We start from the raw sequence: 25,064 nt of genomic DNA, 5'->3' as shown, positions 1-25,064 counted from the left end.
CACGTCCCTTTTCTCTGTTACCTCCCGGAGTTCACTTTCGGCTCTTCCTCCGACAGCTTAACTTCACAATACCTGCCACTTTCCTGACGCGTGTGAACCCTTCACCAGCTCGACTTCACGCAGCGGCCCGTGTTCGCCTCAGCCTCCATTCGCTTCCTAAAGTCACTACCTCCAGCCTCGCTCTATCGCCTTCAGTTTCACGACCTTCACACGGAAATTCACAATAGTACCTTTGCATATACTGACAGCTCTCGAACTGACCGTGATGTCAGGGGTGCCTACGTCATTGGCACCGACATTCTACATTTCTGACACGGGTGCGTACGACCCTGCACCCTAAAACAAAAATAGAAGACCTGGTCGTTAATCTGCTGCACAGAGCTGATCCGTGTCTGGTTTCGCTCACTGTCATCCGAGGTAGCACGCTGCAGCTAAGCTGTACGAGAAGCTGCTTCCTCGACAAGACTAATTACACTCTACCGTAATGATAAAAAATTACAGCTGAGAACATGACATCTGTCTTCAGAGTGAGACTCCAGATGAGGAGAGAAGCCAGTATCAAGTAGTATCTATCCCAGACAGCAACAGGCATCACACAACAGAGCTTGGCACAGGCTCCTCCATCATCTGGGGTCTCAGTCTGAAGTCGGTTTAATGACTGAAACCAATTACTGACACCAGATATAAAACAAATTTGTGATCCCGGTTGCTACTTTTTATTATTCTATTAACCGTGATTGCCGAGTTTGGTCATTGCATCAAAAATTCTCACACTACAGAAATAAGCAAATTGTCAATTGCATCTTAATCAATTTCACCCAAATTTGGAAGACATGCTGCTTGCTGTATCACATTCAGCACTATGGCAGTTAGAACTTCCTAGCTTCCACAGGAGTGGTTATATGGGCACAAAAGGGTTTCCTACCACTGACATGTAGGCTGCCCTGCATGACTGGCATGTCATGTGAGTAGTATCTGCACGACTTGCAGTGGCACAGCTGAGCAAGGTGGGGTGGGGGCGCAGGAGAGACTGACGGTGAGAAAGGGAGGAGGACGAAGCTGAGAGAGAAAAGGGGAGGAAGAGATGGGCAGAGAGAGAGAGTAGGGAAGAGGTGGGAGTAGGGAAGAGGTGGGAGGATGAGGGAGACAGGGAGAGGAAGAAGTGGACACAGCGAGCGAGAGGAGGACGTGTGTGTAATTTATGTGTCAAAAGTGTATGTGACCAAAGCCACAGGGAAAAGGATAGTTAACGATAATACGAGAAATGTAACCTACAATATAATTTTAACAGGTAACTGTAGTCCAAAAATAAATTAAAAAATGAAAAAAAAGAAACATACCATGTATGAACTCTAAGAGTGATCTCAAAGCAAGATGAGAGGTCCCACATTGCTACATTTTGAATCACGTGCACGTTCTGTTTCTCAGAAGCACACGTATCTTTTAACCCGTCCAATCCCTCACTATAAAGTACAGAAACCAGGAATTGTCCATCTGGTTAAAAACAGTACTCGCACAAGTGGGCCCTCATTTATATCTCACACTATAGCTGAAGGTTCAACTTACCGAGTAGTTCATCTTCTGACAGCCGTGAAGCTGCAAAGTTGTGAGATTCAGACAGTTCCTGCAGATCTTACGTAAGATGCGAGCTCTGGTACCGCGCATCATCGTAAGTGTCCGGAGTTGTGGCATCATACCGGCTGTCCGTAAGACCTCTCTGTCCGTCTTCTCACACCTGCAGTGGGCGCACTCGGAGCAGGTGACACCGCAGCAGCTCCTCCCATTCTGTGCCCTGCAGTGTGAGAGGCGCACAATGAGAAACACATAATGATCGAATTCTTATACTTTGACGTAAGTTTCGTGCGTAAAACTACTCTCGTTAACTGTGTAGTCCATTTACAGTGAATTAATCCACAAGATCTTGAAGGCAGCAAATACTGGTGCCCAGGTTGACGTTCCTCGACTTTTGGAAGATGTCTCACAGGGTTCCACACTGTAGCCTAATAAACAAAAGACCAGTTTTGTGACTGAACAGAAGAGCTCCTAACAAATGGAACATAGTATGCCATTCTTAGTAAAGAGAAACCTTCAGACATATTAGTAACCTCTGAAATATCCCAAGGGAGTTCTTAAAAGATGTCATTTTCACTTTTAGCTGTAACTGTTTTTATTGTGCTATTGCAATTTTGGATTATACGCCACTGTCTTGTAACAAGAACCGACACGACCTCACTGTGCCAGTACTGCAAACAGTTAAATGCGGCAGGAAAATACAGCTGTTAGTTTTCCTGGGGGCGTGCTGCCTCTACTGTGTAGTTAAACGATGATGGCATTCTCTTGGGTAAAATATTCTGGAGGTAAAATAGTTCCCCAATCGGGTCTCCACGTGGGTCCGATAAGGAGAATGTCGTCACCGTGAAAAACCAAACATACAATCTACAGGTGAGGTCATAGACTGCTAGATCCCTTAATTGGGCAGGTAGGTTAGAAAATTTAAAAAGGGAACTGGATGATTTGAAGTTGGATATTGTGGGAATTAGTAAAGTTCTGTGGCAAGTGGAAAAGGAGTTTCAGTCAGGTGAGTACAGGACCATAAATACAAATCAAATAGGGTAGTGCAAGAGTAGGTTTAATAATGCATACAAAATAGGAGTCCATGCAGGCCAAAAACGGATATGAAGCCAACATTCACCACAGTAGTACAGGTTTATATACCAACTAGCTCCACAGATGATGAAATAAAAGAAATTGTTCAGACACATAGTTAAGGTACAGAAAAATTTAGTTGTGACAGGGTACTAATTCCTGCTGTCGATGTGCACTAAGGTCGTAAGCTGAAGCGAAGACTTGTTATTTTTCATATATCAAACAATCGAAACTCGAGATACGAACACCAACAATGTAGGAAGAGACGGACTGCTAGTTACCATAAAGAAGACACATCAGGTTGCAGTCAGATGAGATTAAAAGGCACTCACACATATAGCTTTTGGCCACAGCCTGTGTCAGTAAAGACACACACACACACACACACACACACACACACACACACACACACACACACACACACACACACACCATGCACACATGATCACCAATCCAGCATCTTGGGCTGGAATGCACATCACATTGATCACATTGGTTGCAGCAGCTACTTGGAGACGTAGGGGCTTGCACAGGAAAGAGTGGCAGGGGGAAGTGCATCACACGAATCTTTGGAATGAAAAGCAGAACAATAACAACAATACGGCACTGAATCTTAAGTGTGACAAAGGCATGTAAGCCAAAATTGCAATAGCATTATAACAAAGGAAGTTGATACCCCAAAGGAGTGCTGTAGGACCGTAACTATCCACAGAGTGTATAAATGACCTTGTGGAGAACATCAAGAGGCCCGTCAGTCAGTTTGCAGATGATAACTGCAGAGGACTGACACTTGGTGCAGTGACTGTTAGTTGACCCCCAAAGTAAGCAAATTAACATATTGCGCATAAATAAACAGAAAGACCCATTACTGGACAATTACACAATTGCCAAACAATCCCTGGAAGCAGCCATATTTATTATGTTGGAATATGTGCACAGAGCATTTTAAAATAGAATATCCTTGTAAAACTAAGTGTAGGAAATCGTTGATGCCACACTGAGATTAGCTGACCACCCACAAAGGAGCTAGTCCAAAAGTCCTCGTTCAGCCAATACAGTGGAACCTCACTTAATAAGCAGCTCCCACAATGTGCAATTCACATAATGAGCTAAACAAATTATTAAAAACAGACACGCTTAACAAGCACGAGTCACGACGATTTAGTGCAACATCACCAGCCGTATGCATGCAGTGGGGGAAACGGTTGCCAATATGAGCAACTTTCATTGTCAGCAGCAGCATATCAATAATGTCTTTAGTACATACCACAGTCCGGGCTTAGCGCTCTTTCTGCTACCCACCTTACTGCAGCTTGCAATCACACATTTTTTCTAAAATAGTGTTCCCACAGTGTTTTTTATGCACAAATTTTAATAAGCTTCTTAAAAATGTCCCAGAAGCTAAAGCTGCAAGAATATGACCGTAAGAGTAAGAAAATGACCTTAGAAATGAAACGTAAAATAATTGAAAAATGCAAACGTGGTGTGAGCATTGCTGATTTAGCATCACCTATTTGCACTATCCTCAAGAACCGGGACAAGATTAAGGAGATAGAGGCTGCAAAGCGAGTGACACGAACATCCAAACAATGGTTTTGTATTCTGGACGATACTGACAGGTTGTTCCTTATACGGATAAAATGGATAAATGAAAAGCAATTGCAAAACACTATTAATGAGAACATAATTTGTGAAAAGGTGAGAATGATTCACTGAAGTGTTTAAGGGAAGCGGTGGGTGGTCCGAGAAGTTTAAGAGAAGAACTAGTGTCCACTGCATGGCGGACACAGAGACAGCAGAGAGCTTTCATCAGAAACTTCAAAATGCTCGTAGATTCTGAGTGTTATCTGCCACAGCTGGTTTTTAATTGTGATGAGACAGGTCTGTTCTGGAAAAATATACTGAAGCATACCTTTGTAAGAGCAGAGGAGAATGCATTACCCAGGTGTGAGACAACCAAAGCCGATCTCACACTGCTATTCTGTGCCAATGCGAGAGATTATTTGAAAATTAAACCTCTCCCTGTTTACCATTCAGTAACTCTTCAAGCCTTCAAAAAGTGTAAAGGGCACAAGAGCAGGTTAAATGTGATGTGGAGATCCGACAACAAGGCTCCGGTGACACACGATCTTTTTTGTGATCAGATCGACGAAGTGTTCGGTCCTTCGATGAAACAATATTCTCTCGAGATTAATCTACCACTCTGTATCTTGCTCATTATGGACAACACTCCTGCCTATTCTCCAATCCTCCAGGCCTACAAGACCACTTCCTTGAAGAATTTCAATTCATCAAAATCCGTTACTCCAGCCTATGGACCAGTAAATTATTTCTAATTTTAAGAAGCCCTACACTAAGGCACTCTTCAGGCATTTCTTTGAGTCGACTGAAGTTACCAATCTCACTCTTGGAGAGTTTTGGAAATATCACTTACACACGATTACCTGTGCCAAGATCACCAAAAAGGTGTGGGATGGGATTACCGAGAGAACTCTCACTTCTACTCAGAAGAAACTTTGGCCAGAGTGCACTGTCGAATGTGACTCGGAGGCAATAGAGTCAGTACCTGTGGAGCCTGTAGTCAATGAGATTGTGTCTTTGTTAAGAGCACGGGACTAAAAGTGGACAACAGTGATATCAATCAGCTTGTGGAAGATTACAGCCAAGAAATGAGCACCGAAGAGCTTATAGAGTTGCAGTGTGTTTCACGGCAGGGAGTTGTGGAGAGGAGTTCTTCAAAGGAGGAGGAAGAGGAGAAAGAGGAGGCAGCAGTAACAGCAAAGCAGCAATCTTCTGGTCCAATACGAGAAATGCTGAAAGTGTGGGAATTGGTTGCATCGTCCACTGAAAATCGTCACCACAAAAAAAGTCAGTCCATAAGTTTAAGTAAACGCAGTCAACAATACAACATAAGAATCAGCTTAATTTTTCAAGGAACTCCACAACAGAATACAAGAAGTGACCCGTGAGGAAACTCTTCAGTTTCGATTTGAAAGTGCGTGGATTACTGCTAAGATTTTTGAATTCTTGTGGTAGCTTATTGAAAATGGATGCAGCAGTATACTGCACACCTTTTTGCCTACGAGTCAGGGAAGTACGATACAAAGGCAGGTTGGATTTATGCCGAGGATTAACTGAGTGAAAGCTGCTTATTCTTGCGAATAAGCTGATATTGCGAATAATCTGATATTGCTAACAAGAAACAGCAGTAAAGAATATATAAATTGAGAAGCCAATGTCAAAATACCCAGACTAGTGAACAGGGGCCGACAAGAGGTTCGCGAACTTACACCACTTATTGCCCAAACCACCCATTTCTGAGCCAAAAATATCCTTTTAGAATGAGAAGAGTTACCCCAAAATATAATACCGTATGACATAAGTGAATTGAAATAAGCAAAGTAGACTAATTTTCATGTCGAACCATCAGTTACTTCAGATACCATTCGAATAGTACAAATGGCAGCATTAAGTCTTTGAACGAGATCCTGAACGTGGGCTTTTCCACGTCAGTTTACTATCTATCCGAACACCCAGAAATTTGAACTGTTCAGTTTCACTAATCATAAGCCCATTCTGTGAAATTAAAATGTCAGGTTTTGTTGAATTACGTGTAGAAACTCTAAAAATGAGTCTTACTGTGATTTAGTGTTAGTTTATTTCCCAGAAGCCATGAACTTGGGTCATGAACTGCACTATTTGAAACCAAGCCATTGTTGCACACAACATCCCTTATTACCAAGCTAGTGTCGTCAGCAAACAGAAATATTTTAGAATTACCCATAATACTAGAGGGCATATCATTTACATAAATAAGGAACAGGAGCGGCCCCAACACTGATCCCTGGGGCAACCCCCCTTTTGACAGTACCCCACTCAGATCCCACATCACAGACATTCTCAACATTGTGAGTAATGACCTTTTGCTATCTGTTTCTAAAGTAAGAGATGAACCAATTGAGCTACTCTCCCTATTCTGTAATGGACCAACTTATGGAGCTATAGTCGGTGATCAAAACAATCAAACATCTTAGTTAAATCAAAAAATATGCCTAGCATTCAAACCCTTTTGTTTAACCCATCCAGTACCTCACAGAGAAAAGAGAATATAGCATTTTCAGCTGTTAAATGATTTCTAAAACCGAACTGTACATTTGATAGCAAATCGTGTGACATAAAATGATCAATTATCCTTACATAAGCAGCCTTTTCAATAACTTTAGCAAACACTGATGGCATAGAAATAGGTCTAAAACAGTCTACATTATCCCTTTCTATAAAGCAGCTTTACTTCTGACAAGGGAACCTCCCCGTCGCACCCCCCTCAGATTTAGTTAAAAGTTGGCACAGTGGATAGGCCTTGAAAAGCTGAACACAGATCAATCGAGAAAAGAGGAAGAAGTTGTGTGAAACTATGAAAAAAATAAGCAAAATATACAAACTGAGTAGTCCATGTGCAAGATAGGCAACATCAAGGATAGTGTGACCTCAGGAGCGCCGTGGTCCCGTGGTTAGCGTGAGCAGCTGAGGAACGAGAGGTCCTTGGTGCAAATCTTCCCTCCAGTGTAAAGTTTAATTTTTTATTTTCAGACAATTATCAAAGTTCAGGCACTTACACATAACCAACTTCACTCTCCAAAATTCCAGAACATGTTCAGATTTGCTTGGACATATGCAGGATTTGACAGTCTGCACACGGAAAAATTTGAAAATGTTAAAAACAAATGTTTTGACAGAGCACAGGAAAACAGTGTGACTGTGAAACCGTTGCATTCATTTGTTGCAGTTTATGAGACAAACTCTTATGTTTTCATCACTTTTTTGGGAGTGATTATCACGTCCACAAGAAAACCTAAATCGGGCAAGGTAGAATCTTTTTACCCATTCGCCAAGTGCACAAGTTAGTTGGATTGACAACATACTCTTGTCATGTGTTGCACATGGCGTCACCAGTGTCATATAGAATATATCGGACGTGTTTTCCTGTGGAGGAATTGGTTGACCTATGACCTTGCGATCAAATGTTTTCGGTTCCCATTGGAGAGACACATCCTTTCGTCTACTAATCGCACGGTTTTGCAGTGCGGTCGCAAAACACAGACACTAAACTTATTACAGTGAACAGAGACGTCAATGAACGAATGGACAGATCATAACTTTGCGAAAATAAAGAAAAAAAACTTTTCACTCGAGGGAAGAACTGAACCAAGGACCTCTCGTTCCACAGCTGCTCACGCTAACCACGGGACCACGGCGCTCCTGAGCTCACACTAGCCTTGATGTTGCATATCTTCCACATGGACTACCCAGTTTGTATATTTTGCTTATTTTTTTGATAGTTCCACACAACTTCTTCCTGTTTTCTCAATTGTTTTGTGTTCAGTTTTTCAAGGCCTATCCACTGCGCCAACTTATAACTAAATCTCAGGGGAGTGCGATGTGGAGGTTCCCTTGTGAGTATTTTAATTGTTCAGGAAACTGACCATACCTAAAGGAAAAATTACAAATATGGCTAAGTACAGGGCTTACATGTGCATCACTGTACTTTAACCCTTTTAGTGCCAAATACGATCTGATCGTGATCCAGATTTTCGGCGAAAAATGCCAGTAACGATCTGATCGTGATGCCTTTCTCATTCATTTTTTCCGCGCGTGAAGGCAAAGTTGTTAGTATTTCCTAGCGAATGAGAAAGGCATCACGATCAGATCGTTACTGGCATTTTTCGCCGAAAATCTGGATCACGATCAGATCGTATTTGGCACTAAAAGGGTTAATACTCTGCAAGGAACTCCATCATATCCATGAGAATCCTTAGTCTTCAGTGATTTAATTATTGACTAAATCTCCCCCTTGTCAGTATCACAGAGGAGTATTTCAGACATCAGCCTTGGAAAGGCATTTTCTAAGAGAATTATATGATTCCCTGTAGAAATTAAATTTTTATTTAATTCACCAGCAATGCTCAGACAATGATTGTTAAATACTGTACATATATCTGATTTAATAGTAACAGAAATATTTTTACTACGAACTGACTTTATATTGTCAACCTTCAGACACTTCCTTCACAACTGACCATATGGTCTTAATTTTATCCTGTGAATTAGCTATTCTATTTGCGCACCACATACTCTTGCCTTCCTAGTAATATTTTTAAGCACCATACAATACAGCTTGCAATGGGCAACTGTAGCTTGTTTGTGACTACTTCTAACATTTTGATATAATTCCCACTTTGTTCTACATGATATCCTTACCCCAGTAGTCAGCCACCCAGGCTGCCTTTTACTGCTAGTACTCCATGTAGAACGTTCTAATGGAAAGCAGCTCTGAAAGAGCAGGAGCAATGTGTTAAGGAAAGCGTTATATTCATCATCTATGTTATCGGCACTATAAACATCCTGACACTCTCGTTCCTTGACGAGTTTTAAAAAACTCTCAATTGCCTTTGTATTAACTTTTCTACACAGTTTGTAATTATATGTGACATTCGTTTGAGTACACAAGCCTTTTAGAGCTAAAATTTGTGCATCATGATCTGAAAGGACATTCACCCTTTTACTAACAGAATGCCCATCTGGTAATGAAGAATGAATAAAAATATTGTCTATGGCTGTGCTACTGTTCCCCTGCACCCTAGTAGGAAAAAACACAGTCTGTATCAGATCACACGAATTTAGGAGATCTACCAACACCATTTTTCTTGCACAATCATATACAAAATTAACACTGAAGTCACCATGTATAACTAATTTCTGGTACTTATTATAAAGTGAATCGAGAAACCTCACTAGCTTGAGCAGAAATGCTCTGAAGTCGGAGTTGGGGGACCTATAAGCAAGAAAAAATACAAGTTTAGTTTCATTAAATTCAACTGCCCCTGCACAACATTCAAATATCTGTTCAGTGCAGTGCCGTGATACGTCTATGGACTCGAATGGAATACTATTTTTTACGTACATAGCCACTCCCCCATCCTGCAAGGAACTGCTTGAAAAACAGCCAGCTAATCTGTATCCTGGTAAAAGAAGCCTCTGAATTGTCAAATTATTTATGTGGTGCTCTCATATACCAATAATTTCAGAGTCAACATCTATAAGCAGTTCACTAACTTTATCTCTAATACCTCTTACATTTTGATGAAATACACTAATTCCTTCTCTACTCGGGAACATGACGTCCTCTGACGGTGATTCCTTAGTTAGAGGGGCTTCCTTTAAGCAGGTATACCTATCAGCTGACTTCAATCTAAAAAAGGTGCAGCTCTAACACCAACTACTACAGGAATTTTTCCACGAGTGATCCCACCACCCCCTCCCACTACACTGTCACCTATAAGCTTTGCCAGCCTCCCCTCCCTATATCTTTTGAGGTGCAGGCCATGCCTAGTGAAACCTGATCTACTGATAAGACTGTACTGGCACAATTGCAATGTGACCCATCCCCTCTGCCACCAGTGCCTTCTCCAGCACCATGTTAAGGTGCCTAACAGCCGCATTAAGATGAGGCCAATTGTGATGCTGAAATGCTGCACGAAATGCACATAGTGTTATGTTTGGGTAGCTATCTTTACCAGGTCACCACCTACTTCACATTCCCTGTCCCTATCACGTACGTAATACTGTATGCATAATTTTCTTTGAACAAATGGCACAAGGAAGATAAAACTTTTAGTACTTTTTCTGCACGGAACGCATTATCGTATTTTACATCACTTTATACGGGATAAATTATTTCCCTTAAAGAGTGTTTTGCACTACGAGTAAGATTCCGGAACGAATTGTGCTCACTGTGCGAGGTTTCACTGTATTTGAATACTGCTCGTGATTCTGGGATCTATAACAAATAGGACTGATAGAAGAAACAGACAATACCCAAAAGTAGAGCAGAACATTTTGTCATATAATAATAAAGATTTTATTGTCTTTAGGCCATTACAGCAATTGACAACGTCAAATGAAGTTATAATTTATAATACAGTGTGATAAGGTATTGACTACTGAAATATTTTAGCTTATATTACAATAAATGTACAGTGGGTCATCTGTTGGATTACTGCATTTTACAGTTGAAGAATTCATTGATATCATAGAACAGGTGGGCAATAAACCATTCATGCAGTCTTTCTTTGAATGTATGTTCAGGAAGATCCTGTATAGCATGTGGGAGCTTATTAAATAGTTTGTGCCCTGTGACTTCATAGCTATTTATTGATTTTGATAGTCTGTGGTAAGGCGTGTATATGTGTTTGATACTTCTTGTGTTGCAACAATGTACATTTTCTCTACGTTTCACATCTTGTAGGTTCTTCTTCGTAAAGGTTCATTTAGTAAGTGTGAAAGCATCGAGGAGATGTCCAGTCAACTCAAATGGTAAACACTGCGAGAGGAGTGTCGTGTACCACAGAATAGCTTACTTTTAAAATTACAAGTGCGTACGTTCCCAGAAGTCAACCTCCCGGAAGTCCACCAGTATATCGATCCTTCCTTCGTACAGCATATCCCAACAGGAACAGTCAATATTCGGAGGTACGACAGGAATGATCGATTGAAGCAAAAAATTTTGTAGGAATGGGCTGTAAAATGTGCCTGTGGTCATACCTTAAAAGCTATGACCACTGGTTCATCTTAGCTATTTTGAAAAACATCTCTTCTACTGAATAAATGTTTGTAGCTCTTAAGCTATGCACTTAAGAGCCCCTGCTCACTGGAAATTTTTTCTTTGTTTTGATCCATACCACCACCTCTCAAAATGTGGAAAGCAGAGAGCTTGCAGTACAAGGGACTTGTTACACAATATACAGGGTGTATTCATAGCTCTTATGGTATGTACTTTAGAGCCCATGCTTATGTGACGTTTTTTGTTTACAATGATCGTTTCTGTCACGTTCCCAAATCCTGGGACACTCTGTAGATGCAGATGTGGATATAGGATAATGCTAGAATATTGCACACTTTTTACTTGCTTTTGGTCGGTACAACATTGAAGGTTTTTTCTTACCTCAAAAATAAGATGTGTACTGAAATTACTTAATTCTATTATTAGATACTGTGTGAATGTCACCCTAAATAGTTTATAACACTGGTTTGGTGCAAGTGGATTACAACTGAACAGGAAAAGAACTAAATACTACAGTTTAAAAAACCAAAATCAACGGACTTCCAAATTATCCATAAAAACGAGGAACTTGGAGAAGCAGAATCTGTCAAATTCCTTGGGGTATTTTTAGAAAAAAAAATTATCCCGGTCTTCTCATATAAGCCTATCTCAATGACAATACTGTTCTATGCAAGTGACACGGACACTAGGAAAGTTCTCCGAATGACATTTTCACTATGCAGCGGAGTGTGCGCTGATATGAAACTTCCTGGAAGATTAAAACTGTGTGCTGAACCGAGACTCGAACTCGGGACCTTTGCCTTTTGCGGGCAAGTGCTCTACCAACTGAGCTACCCAAGCACGACTCACGTCCCATCCCCACAGCTTCAATTCTGCCAGTACCTCATTTCCTCTCTTCTAAACTTCACAGAAAAGCTTCTGTGAAGTTTGAGTCTCGGTCTGGCACACAGTTTTAATCTGCTAGGAAGTTTCACTAGGAATGTTGTTTACCACAACTCTTTTGAATCTATTATAAGATATAGTATAATCTTTTGGGGGGGGGGGGGGGAAGAAGTAGTGTAAATAGAATATTATTAGTTTGAAAAAGTATTAGTATAAATATATGAACTATTGATCCTACAGTGTCATGCCGACCTTTATTCAAAGGTCTAAAAATTTTAACTACTTCATGTATTTACATTTATGAACTGTTTGTCTTTGCCCATATCAATCCAGAATTATTTATGGGAAACCATTTTCAATTTATATATGGCACAAGAAACGAAGATAATTTTCTGTTGCTATATCATAGGCTAAAACTCTACTCCCAGGCTCCTCAATAAACAGCTATAAAAATTTATGATAAATTAAAAATGAAAAACTTTCTCAGTATGGAACTAGGTTCACTGAAGATAAAATTATGCACCATCCTAGTGCAAAAATGTTATTGTTCATGCATGGAATTTCTGAATGACGGGGAAGATTCCTTTTGTAGAATAATGAAACAAATTTGTAATGATTTTTATAGATTAGGTTTCTTTCTACATTGTATGTACCTCTGGTACATTATTTACAATTACAAGCATCCTCTACTTTAAATCAATTATGTATGTCATGAGACAATAAAATTGTGATTCTGACACAGACACACACACACACACACACACACACAGACATACACTTTCAGTGACTAGTCTCCTTTAATCTAAAAAGAGTTTAAATTCTATCAAAACTTTGCTAGAATATTATAAACAGCTTGATTCATGCAAGGCACACCCCCTTCAGCTTCAAGATACTGACATGAGGTTTTCAGCAATTGGTAGTAAGCACAGGGGCATCTAAATTTGTTATGGAGTGAACACAGTTAACCCTTTTCCCAATCATAATTTGTTTTAATGGAACAGCATACATTTTAATGGCAATCAAAACCTCTTTTTTTTAAATGGCAATCAAAATATCTCAAAAAGACGAGTATGGCGTTATACCACTCATAAATACTGGTGTTGAAATTTTTCATAAAAATATCTGTCAAATATGCTGGAGTTGAGAGGCAAGGTGGACTGGGATGTAAACACAGTCAAATTGGGCTCTTGTGCAAGGGAGTGTATTGTGTGCAGTGAGAAGAAGGACTGAGGCTGATAAAATGAAACATATTTCCTCTTCGTTTTGGCACTACAGGTCTCGGTGGACATCGAGCTCCTCAATACTCTTCCTCCATCTGTTTTTCTCCTCCATCAGATCTCTATCTCAGTAAGGTCAGTGGATACAGTATCCCGCCATCTAGCTCTCGGTCAGCCCTTCCATCTGGTGGAACACAACCTGTCTTTCATTATTCATTTGGGCATCTTGTCATCTGCATCTTCCCCACAAATCCCAACCAGAGTATGCTTTCAGAGTTAACAATATTAGGGAAGGACATCTCGACACGACTATCACTTGTCAGTTCAGAAGCATGACGAAGAGGAACTTCTTACTTACTTCGCTACACAGTATTTTGCACTCGGGCATTAGGCGGTGTGAGAGAGAAACAACCAAAGCATGCAAAGTATAAAAGCTGTACATTCAGAAGTTCATAACTGTATACTATCAGAATTGTGGCCCAAACTTTAGTGCAGGCTCGATTGCTGAGCAACTACAATTTGTGACCACACTGAGGACTTCTCAGTGAGGAGAATGCAGCATTTTATCTCAGATGGAGTGCCGTCGGCAGGTGTAGAAGTAACTTCAAGTGTGACTGAGGGAAGTGCATTAATGAACTGGCACACAATAGTAACAGTAGCCTGTAATGGGCTTAACACTACACAGAAGTGAGACATATCCCTACGTCTTCTTACCAACAAATGATACTCTAAATAAAAGTAATTTATAATAACAGAACATACAATAATACACTGAGGCCACGAAAGTCATAGGATACCCTTTAAATTGCTGACGGACCTTCTTTTACCCGGCACAGTGCAGCAAGTTGACATGCACTCGACAAGTCACTGGAGTCCTCTACATCTACATCTACATCTACATCCATACTCCGCAAGCCACCTGACGGTGTGTGGTGGAGGGTACCCTGAGTACCTCTATCAGTTCTCCCTTCTATTCCAGTCTCGTATTGTTCGTGGAAAGAAGGAGTGTCAGTATACCTTTGTGTGGGCTCTGACTTTATTCTCAGGGGCTCTTTGCATGATAAACGTAGGAGGGAGCAATATGCTGCTTGACTCCTCAGTTAAGGTATGTACTCGAAACTTCAACAACAGCCCCTACCGAGCTACTGAGCATCTCACCTGCAGAGTCTTCCACTCGAGTTTATCTATCATTTCCGTAATGCTTTCGCGATTACTAAATAATCCTGTAACGAAGCGCGCTGCTCTCCGTTGGATCTTCTCTATCTCTTCTATCAACCCTAACTGATACGGATCCCACACTGCTGAGCAATATTCAAGCAATGGGCGAACAAGCATACTGTAACCTACTTCCTTTGCTTTCGGATTGCATTTCCTTAGGATTCTTCCAATGAATCTCAGTCTGGCATCTGCTTTACCGACGATCAACTTTATATGATCATTCCATTTTAAATCACTCCTAATGCGTACTCCCAGATAATTTATGGAATTAACTGCTTCCAGTTGCTGACCTGCTATTTTGTAGCTAAATGATAAGGGATCTATCTTTCTATGTATTCGCAGCACATTACACTTGTCTACATTGAGATTCAATTGCAATTCCCTGCACCGTGCGTCAATTCGCTGCAGATCCTCCTGCATTTCAGTACAATTTTCCGTTGTTACAACCTCTCGATACACCACAGCATCATCCGCAAAAAGCCTCAGTGGACTTCCGATGTCACCCACAAGGTCATTTACGTACATTTCCTCTGCGGAAGTACTGAGCCGCGCTGCCTCTGTAGCTGTTTACACAGTAGTTGCAAAAGCGTTGCCACAGCACAGTACTGTGCACAGCCCGACCTCTCGATTACGTCCCACAAATGTTCAACGAGATTTGCATTTCAGGCATTCCGGGTGGCCGAATTGTTCACTCGAGTTGTCCGGAATGCGGTCCAGTGATATGGTACATTGCCATCCATAAAAATTCCATCACTGTTTGCAAAAAAGAAGTCAATGAATGGCTGTAAATTGTCTCCTAGTAGCCAAAGAGAACTGCTCCAATGGACCAGTTTGGCTCCGTGTGAAGACAGCCCACACCATTGTGGAGCCACCACCAGCTCGCACAACACACTGTTGACAACTCGGGTCCGCGACTACGTGGGCTACGTGCCACACTCAGACCCTACCGTCAGCTCTTACCGACTTAAATCGGGACTCGTCTGGCCGGGTCACAGTTTTCAAATAATCTAACATTCGACCGATACGCTCACGAGCCCAGGAGAGGCACTGCAGACAGTCTCATACTGTTAGCAAAGGCACCCGCATCGGTCGTCTGCTGCCGTGGCCCCTTAATGCCAAATTTCCCTAACGGACACGTCTGTCGTATGTCCCCGATTCGTTTCTCCAGTTATTTCACGAAGTGTCGCTCGTGAGTAAGCAATGACAACTCTGAGCAAATGCCACTGCTCTCAGTCATTAAGTGAAGGCTATCGGACACTGTGTTGTCCACGGTGAGAGTTAATGCCCTAAATCCGGTATTCTCGCCACACTCCAGACACTACCGATCTCAGAATTTTGAATTCCCTAACGATTTCTGAAACGGAATGTCCGACGCGTCTAGCTCCGACTACTGTTCCACATTAAAAGTCCGTTAACTTCTGTCGTACGGCCATAATCACGTCGGAAACCTTTCGGCAGGAATCGGCTGAGTATTAATGACAGCTCACCGGTGCACTGCCCTTTTATACCCCACCTGTATACGTGCACATTGCTATTCCAGTGTAAGTCTAATATAAACAGGCACATATTGTGTGCTGGTTTTATTTTTATTGCACATTTGGTGGGCCATATCTACATCTATGTCTACACAGATATTCCACAAGCCACTGTACAGTACGTGGCGGAGGGCACCGTGTACCACTACTTGTCATTTCCTTTCCTGCTCCACTCACAAATAGGGCGAGGGAAAAACGACTGTCGATGCCCCTCCTCGTGAGCTCTACTTTCTGGTACCTCATCTTCGTGGCCCTTATGCACAATGTATGTTGGTGGCAGTACAATCGTTTGGCAATCAGTTTCAAATGCAGGTTCTCTAAATTTCCTCAATAGTGTTTCTCAAAAATGACATTGGCTTTCCTCTAGGAATTCCCATTTGAGTTCCCAAAGCATCTCCATAACACTCGCACATTGTCTGACCCTACTGGCAACAAATCTAGCGGCCCACCTCTGAATTGCTCCGACGTCTTCCTTCGGTCTGACCCGGTACGGATCTCGACCACTAGAGCAGCACTCGAGATGAGGTCGCACCGGTGTCCTATATGCAGTCTCCTTTACGTTCGAACCACTCTTTCCTAAAATTCTCCCAATGAATCAAAGTTAGCCGTTCACCTTCCTTACCACAGTTCTCACACGCTCGTTCCAGCTCGTACCGGTATGCGATGTCACGCCCAGATATTTAAATGACTCGACTGTGTCGACCAGGACACTAGTAATACTGTATCCGAACACTACGGGTTCGATCTTTCTACTCTGTTCTCTGCCAGATCTCTCGCTAAAGTATCACGTCGGTAGTTGTTGTATGCTTCGCGTGTAGATCTCACAGACACACGAATCTCTACTGACCTTCACTTGTCGTCAATTATGCACTCGCTTTTGAATCGAGAGTGCAACAGCCTCTACTTCCACAGCATCCGACGAATTTTGTTATTAAACCGTGGTGGGTCTTTTCCATTGTTTTCTGCTTACTAGGCATGTAACTCTCCAGACCACGATTTACAATAGGCTTATACTTTGGCCATAATTCCTCAACATCCATGGTACTGGAAGTAAATGATGCCAATAAACAGTCTAAGTGAGATGTTAATAACTGCCCATATGCTCTATCGAGCAGAAACTCTCTCCTAGCCTTCTTGACTGAATTAATAACTTTCGTACTCATAATTGCTACAATGACATCACGATCGCTAATCCTTGTTTCTGTACTGTCTCTGTCAATAAGGTCAAGACTGTTTATTGCTACAAGGTCTAAGATATTTCCACTGCATGCGGGCTGCCGAGCTAGCTGCTCGAGACAATTTTCAGAAAACATGTTCACAAGTGTTTCGCATGACTGGATGTCTGTATATTCCCACAATGAATCGACAGACATCCCAGTCTATTCTCGGTAGGTTAAAATCACCTTCAGTTAGTACTACACGATCTGAGTATTTATGCATGAAGGTACATTTTCTTCTAATGACTCTTAGAAGTGTCACAGCAGAATTGGGTGGACAGTAAAAACATCCAACAATTAACTTGGTTTCACCTACACCTGTTATATGTGACTTCTTTGTCACACCCACTTCGACCTCAGAGACAACATTTTTGTCAACTGCAACGAATACTTCCCCTCCTATGGCCTCTAATCTGTCTTTCCAATATACACTCCACAGTTAGCTAAATATCTCTTAACTTTACTCTTCACGTTTCAGCTACCTCTCAGCCCAAGAATAATTTGAGCGTGAGAACTTTCCTGGAGGGCAGTACATTCAGGTACGTTATTACGAAGACTTCGACAGTTTACTCATAAAATTGACAGGCAAAATGTCTTTATTCTGAATGCCGTTTGACTCCCCTCGATGCTTATTGAATGGTGAGTGTCCGTCAGAGCACCTCAAACTACTGCCTAGCCAAAAAAATCCCATGTGCACTCCAGAATTACTCTGCTACCTTAGTAGCTGTTTCCTTGTGTGGTGCAAATTGTGTAGTGGATACTGAGAGATGACATGCATCTTCGGCATGGGACTGCAGTTGCAGCAACTTAGTGAGAGGAAACAGCTGCTCGGACATGGCAGTAAGCATTTTGTGGGTCGCCATCCTGCCCTGGAGATGTGCAATGTTCTCAAGAACTGTTATATCGACAATAAAAATGGTGAACTGGAAGGGAGATACATTTCTGAATTTGATATCAATCTTTTATGAGCAACGATAAAAACATTTGAATAGTACAAGTTATCAATGTACATAAAGTATAGGAATATATATCGCATCTTCAGTTGCAAATTGTGTGAAAAGTTTAAAATTTAAAAAATGTTATCTGTTCTACATCACATTTTACAATTAAAGTAATTATTACAATATCACTGATGAAGTCTGGGAGATTAACATGGGAAGTACAAGGACGAACTAATGCTATGCAGGTGTAATTGTGAAGTTCATAATAGTTTTTAAAAAAATTTTACCTTGCACTGATACTGAATGGTGGCCATTTTTATTTGTAATCACATGGTGGTTTTTCAATTTGGAGACCAGGAAGTAACAGCTACATCAAGAATCTCAGACTTTTTGCAGATTACGCAGTCATCGAATTGAGTGCTATCCAAAAACATATCCAGTCAGATACCTATATACGATTTCAAATTGTTGCACAAATTGGCAGCTTACTTTAGGGCCAGTCCTAATGAAGTGATCCAATAAAAATTAAGTCAGTTGCTTGACCATTTTTAAATATTTTGATTTTTTATGGGTGATTACCCTGTAATTGAAAAGTTCAAAATAGTTTTTAAAACAAATTTTACCTTGCACCGTTACCGAATGGCAGCCATTTTTGTTTGTAAGGACATAGTGTTTTTTCAATTTGGAGACATTAGGTTAATTTTAATATCACTGCACTGTGTTAAGTTACAACACTGCAACTGACATGATTGTTTTTAGAAAAGTCTCCTCTACAACATTGTTTATTACCCAAAATATCCTAAATTCAAAAATAACCAGTCAAAATAACCTCCAAAGTTTGGTATTGAAAATTTAGAGAAGCCACTTTTTAGGCTCATAAATGACAACCAAGAAACAATTTTTTTTCTAGTTAGACATCATAAACTACTAGCCTTATATAGAGCCTTATACAGAACAAGAACACTGACAAATGTTTCCTCAATTTTTATAAATATTTGAAATTTGAAAATCTTAATTTTTTGTAAAGTGTGGGACTAGTTATCCTTGGTGGGACTGATTGATTTTTGCACATTTTGAGCACCTATATGATAGCAAAGTACTGTAAAAAACTCAACATTGACATTTGACTGTGAACATAGATACGAATTTTTGAAAATGAGGAAATAATTCCCATCACATTACAATTGATCTTATGGCTGTTGCCTAATTCATGTGTGATATTGGCTAGACGTAATCAAATTGAAGTTAAGGTACTGAATTATATGCATAAACTCTAAAGTACGTTAACTGAAAATATTTATTTAAAATTTTTCAACATAATACAAATGTTGAGTTCAGTAATTTTTCAAGATGTGGTGCTTCTGAATCCTAGTAGTTTCTGTTAAGACCACTTATTTCTTCAGACAGCTTGAGGGATATAGAATAAGACCTCCCAGTTGTTGTGGCAAGTTCAAGAACTGAAATCATCATGATCATCATCATCATCATTTAAGACTGATTATGCCTTTCAGCGTTCAGTCTGGAGCATAGTCCCCTTTATAAAATTCCTCCATGATCCCCTATTCCGTGCTAACATTGGTGCCTCTTCTGATGTTAAGCCTATTACTTCAAAATCATTCGTAACCGAATCCAGGTACCTTCTCCTCGGTCTGCCCCGACTCCTCCTACCCTCTACGGCTGAATCCACGAGTCTCTTGGGTAACCTTGCTTCTCCCATGCGTGTAACATGACCCCACCATCTAAGCCTGTTCGTAACCTCAACCTTGTGATAGGGTAACCTGAATCCACTCAGCTTTCGCTCCCATACAACAAAGTCGGTCGAAAGATTGAACGGTGCACAGATAACTTAGTCTCGGTACTGACTTCCTTCTTGCAGAAGAGAGTAGATCGAAGCTGAGCGCTCATTGCATTAGCTTTGCTACACCTCACTTCCAGTTCTTTCACTGTGTTGCCATCCTGTGAGAATATGCATCCCAAGTACTTGAAACTGTCCACCTGTTCTAACTTTGTTCCTCCTATTTGGAACTCAATCCGTTTATATCTCTTTCCCACTGACATTACTTTCATTTCGGAGATGCTAATCTTCATACCATAGTCCTTACATTTCTGATCTAGCTCTGAAATATTACTTTGCAAACTTTCAATCGAATCTGCCATCACAACTAAGTCATCCGCATATGCAAGACTGCTTATTTTGTGTTCACACATCTTAATCTCACCCAGCCAGTCTATTGTTTTCAACATATGATCCATATATAATACGAACAACAGTGGAGACAGGTTGCAGCCTTGTCTTACCCCTGAAACTACTCTGAACCGTGAACTCAATTTACCGTCAACTCTAACTGCTGCCTGACTATCCATGTAAAGACCTTTAATTGCTTGCAAAAGTTTGCCTCCTATTCCATAATCTCGTAGAACACACAATAACTTCCTCCTAGGAACCCGGTCATATGCCTTTTCTAGATCTATAAAGCATAGATACAATTCCCTGTTCCACTCATAACACTTCTCCATTATTTGCCGTAAGCTAAAGATCTGGTCCTGACAACCTCTAAGAGGCCTAAACCCACACTGATTTCCATCCAATTGGTCCTCAACTAATAGTCGCACTTTCCTTTCAACAATACCTGAGAAGATTTTACCCACAATGCTGATTAAAGAGATACCTCTGTAGTTGTTACAATCTTTTCTGTTTCCATGTTTAAAGATTGGTGTGATTACTGCTTTTGTCCAGTCTGATGGAACCTGTCCCGACTCCCAGGCCATTTCAATTATCCTGTGTAGCCATTTAAGACCTGACATTCCACTGAATTTGACGAGTTCCGACTTAATTTCATCCACCCCAGCTGCTTTATTGCACTGCAATCTATTGACCATTTTCACCACTTCCTGAAATGTGATCCTATTTCCATCATCATTCCTATCCCATTGTACATCGAAATCTGAAACATTACTGATTGTATTTTCACCTACATTGAGCAACTCTCCAAAATATTTCCTCCATCTGCCCAAGGAATCCACAGGATTCACAAGCAGTTTTCCTGACCTGTCCAAAATACTTGTCATTTCCTTCTTACCTCCCTTTCGAAGACTGCTAATTACACTCCAGAATGGTTTTCCAGCAGCTTGACCCAAAGTCTCCAACCTGTTTCCAAAGTCTTCCCAAGATTTCTTCTTGGGTGCTGCAATTATCTGTTTGCCTTTGTTTCTTTCTTCAACATAACTTTCTCTGTCTACCTGAGTTCTAGTATGTAGCCATTTTTGATACGCCTTCTTTTTCCTTTTACAGGCTGCCTTGACTGTGTCGTTCCACCAAGCTGTTTGCTTCATCCTACCTTTACACACTACTGTTCCAAGACATTCTTTAGCCGCTTCTAGTACTGTGTCCCTGTACCTTGTCCATTCCTTTTCCAATGACTGTAATTGACTACATTCAACTAACTGGTACCTTTCTGAGATCGCTGTTATGTACTTGTGCCTGATTTCCTTATCCTGAAGTTTCTCCACTCTTATCCTCCTACATATGGACCTGAACTCCTGCACTTTCGGCCTCGCAATCCCAATTTCACTGCAGATTAAATAATGATCAGTGTCGTCAAGGAATCCCCTGAATACACGTGTGTCCCTCACAGCCTTCCTGAAGTCCTTAAAAACTTTGTCACTATTCGATTTCTTGAATGGTGTTATTGGGCCAGCAGGGTGGTAAAAATGCACAGAAACATAATTATTTTCCAAACTTATGACTTTCAACCTCTGCATGCCACCATTGTCTATCACACACACATGCTCCTGTGTCATTCAGTGTTAAAGACAGAGAAGTACTTTTACTGACACAATGATCCTGGTAAATTTCGGTATCTGATGTTATGTAACATCGAACTTAGTATTCTGCAATTCCAAGGAATCTAGATTAGTTTAGTACTTGTTCCATAGATTGTGAATATGACACTTCGTAATAATGTGGAATGTGTCATAGATATGACATTACATAAAATATTACATGACACTCAATATTTTTAATTTTTTTTTAGGGGGGGGGGGGGGGAGGGGGCGAGGGGAGAATGACCCACTTACTATATCCAAAAATTCATCTAATGAGTAGAAGGAGTTGCCATTAAGAAATTCTTTTAATTTCCTTTCAAATGCTATATGGCTATCTGTCAGACTTTTGATGCTATTAGGTAAGTGACCAAAGACTTTTGTGGCAGCATAATTTGCCCCCTTCTGAGCCAAAGTTAGATTTAACCTTGAGTAGTGAAGATCATCCTTCCTCCTAGTGTTGTAGCCATGTACACTGCTATTACTTTTGAATTCATTCGGATTATTAATAACAAATTTCATAAGTGAATATATGTATTGTGAGGCTATAGTGAAGATCCCTAGCTCTTTAAATAAGTGTCTGCAGGATGATCTTGGATCAGCTCCAACAATTATTCTGATTACACGCTTTTGTGCAATGAACGCTCTTTTACTCAATGATGAGTTACCCCAGAATATGATGTCATACAAAAGCAGAGAATGAAAACAGGCGTGTTAAGCTAATTTACTGAGATGTATATCACCAAAATTTGCAATGACCCTAATAGCATAAGTAGCTGAACTCAAACGTTTCAGCAGATCCTCAGTGTGTTTTTTCCAGTTCAACCCCTCATCAATGCATATACCTAGAAATTTTGAATATTCCACCTTAGCTACCGATTTTTGATTGAAGTCTATATTTATTAATGATGTCATTCCATTTACTGTGTGGAACTGTATATACTGTGTTTTGTCAAAGTTTAATGAGAGCCCATTTGCAGAGAACCACTTAATGATTTTCTAAAAAACATCATTTACAATTTCACCAGTTAATTCTTGTCTGTTGGGTGTGATAGCTATACTTGTATCACCGGCAAAACGTACCAGCTTTGCATCTTCGTGAATATAGAATGGCAAGTCATTAATATATATTAGGAACAGCAGAGAACCCAAGACCGAACCTTGCGGCACCCGATTCTTGATTGTTCCCCAGTCTGAGAAATCGCCAGTTTTTTGCATATTATGTGAACTGTTTATTTCAACTTTCTGCACTCTTCCAGTTAGGTATGATTTAAACCATTTGAGCACTGTCCCATTCATACCACAGTACTTGAGCTTATCTAGAAGTATTCCATGATTTACACAATCAAAAGCCTTTGATAGGTCACAAAAAATCCCAACGGGTGACTTCCAGTTACCCAGCCATTTAATATTTCATTAGTGAAAGTGGAATTGCATTGTTCCTTTAATTGCTATACAGTTTTCAGATCTGATTTGAAGTGTTGTTTCTATATGAAGCACTATCTCTTCTTTCTTGATGGGAAAATAGGTGATACCTTTAATATTATGCTTGCAAAAGGCATTCATATCCTCTTCTGTAAGAAATTTGTCTGTGGTCTTTCTTTGTATGCTGGATTTACTCCACATTTTGTTGTACCTCCTACTTCAATGTTCGGTCTTCAACCCAAAATCTACTTTGCGGTTGGAAAGATTTGAAAATTCTTTTTGTTCTTGTATTGACTACCACTTCTATCTCAAAAGTGTATGAGCTTCTCAGCCTTGGACAACTTTTCTTTTATGTAATTTGTTACATACACATGGAAAACCAAAGTGCTGTGCTCCAAGCAGTTACTTAGAATGCAAATTGATGTAATTTGTTACATACACATGGAAAACCAAAGTGCTGTGCTCCAAGCAGTTACTTAGAATGCAAATTGATGAACTGCAAATTTCGTCCTCATTTTTAAAGTACAGAACAAATGGATGCACTGTCACCTGGTCATTGACCCAGTGGTACCCTTGTATTGCATCATGAACCACAAACGTAAAGTAAAAACTTAGTTTGGTATTTAGAAACATAGTGGTGACTTTGTGATTCTCTAAGTTATCAATTAAAGATTCAAAGTACTCTTCCTGAGATTTAATCACTTAAGCATTTCAGCACTGCAGTTGTGACCCACTGTCTCAAGGTAGCACTGTCGGGCATTTCCTCCTCAGATTCGCTAAACAGTTCGAGAGCAGTTTCATTATTGTAGCATTTATCATACAAAATCATCACGCAGTCATCATTGTTAGTGTCACAGCCTGTTAAATCTAGTAACTTTTTGTAGATAACATCATTGGGTTTTGCACCCATAGTCACCAGTCTGACGTTTTGATGACATAAACATGGCTCTAAGTCTTTTCTAATATTGTCTGAAATTCATTGTACCTTGCTTTCAATAGCTGCTTTTCTTTTTCTGCAACTCAGTTTTCTTATTTTTGAGGCACAAGATATTTCTACATCAGGAAAAACAAAATCCAATTTGCTAATAGCTTTTTCATTAGGAACCAAAATGTCATTTACAAGATTACACAGTTTTGGTCCTGGATTCATCACAAATATTTTTGAATAACAATTTGGGCATGGGGAATTTCCAGGATTTACATTAAGTTTCATTTGGGTAGCTGTTTTACTCTCACTTAGCAAGGACAAATGTTCAAATTTTATTTCCCTCGAACCTTTAGTAACTGGCTTTTTATAAACTTTGAATGGATCAGAGCATTTTTTTTTTTTCCAGAAATGTGATTGTATGTCAGAACATATTTTCCCTTAAGATACTCAGAAACTGGTGATACAGAAGACCCTACTTGTTATTTTAGACAAAGTTTGTCTATCTTCGTCAAAGTCACTAACATATTTTACATTTTTTGAAACTGAACCATACACTGTTTTGTGACACACTTAACTTAGAGCACTGTTCATCCATTTTATTGCATTCCAATTA

General features: G+C 40.3%; 1 protein-coding gene across 10 annotated transcripts in view; it reads right to left on the bottom strand.

Annotated features, from left to right (window-relative positions):
- The window catches only part of LOC124555807 (F-box/LRR-repeat protein fbxl-1-like), a 126,013-nt gene that overhangs the window by 75,617 nt on the left and 25,332 nt on the right, over positions 1-25,064 (bottom strand). For 9 of the 10 annotated variants that reach the window (XM_047129870.1, XM_047129871.1, XM_047129877.1 and 6 more), the window contains exon 3: positions 1,567-1,792. In XM_047129870.1, the coding sequence (XP_046985826.1) occupies positions 1,567-1,792 (226 nt within the window). Of the gene's footprint in view, positions 1-1,566; positions 1,793-1,900; positions 2,001-25,064 lie in introns of all 10 variants that reach the window. The other variant, XM_047129876.1, reaches the window with a different exon arrangement.

This window comes from Schistocerca americana, chromosome X (genome assembly GCF_021461395.2).
Source record: "Schistocerca americana isolate TAMUIC-IGC-003095 chromosome X, iqSchAmer2.1, whole genome shotgun sequence".
Lineage (NCBI taxonomy): Eukaryota > Metazoa > Arthropoda > Insecta > Orthoptera > Acrididae > Schistocerca > Schistocerca americana.
Note: the sequence above shows the minus strand (reverse complement) of the source record. Positions and strands in the feature narration are given on the sequence as shown.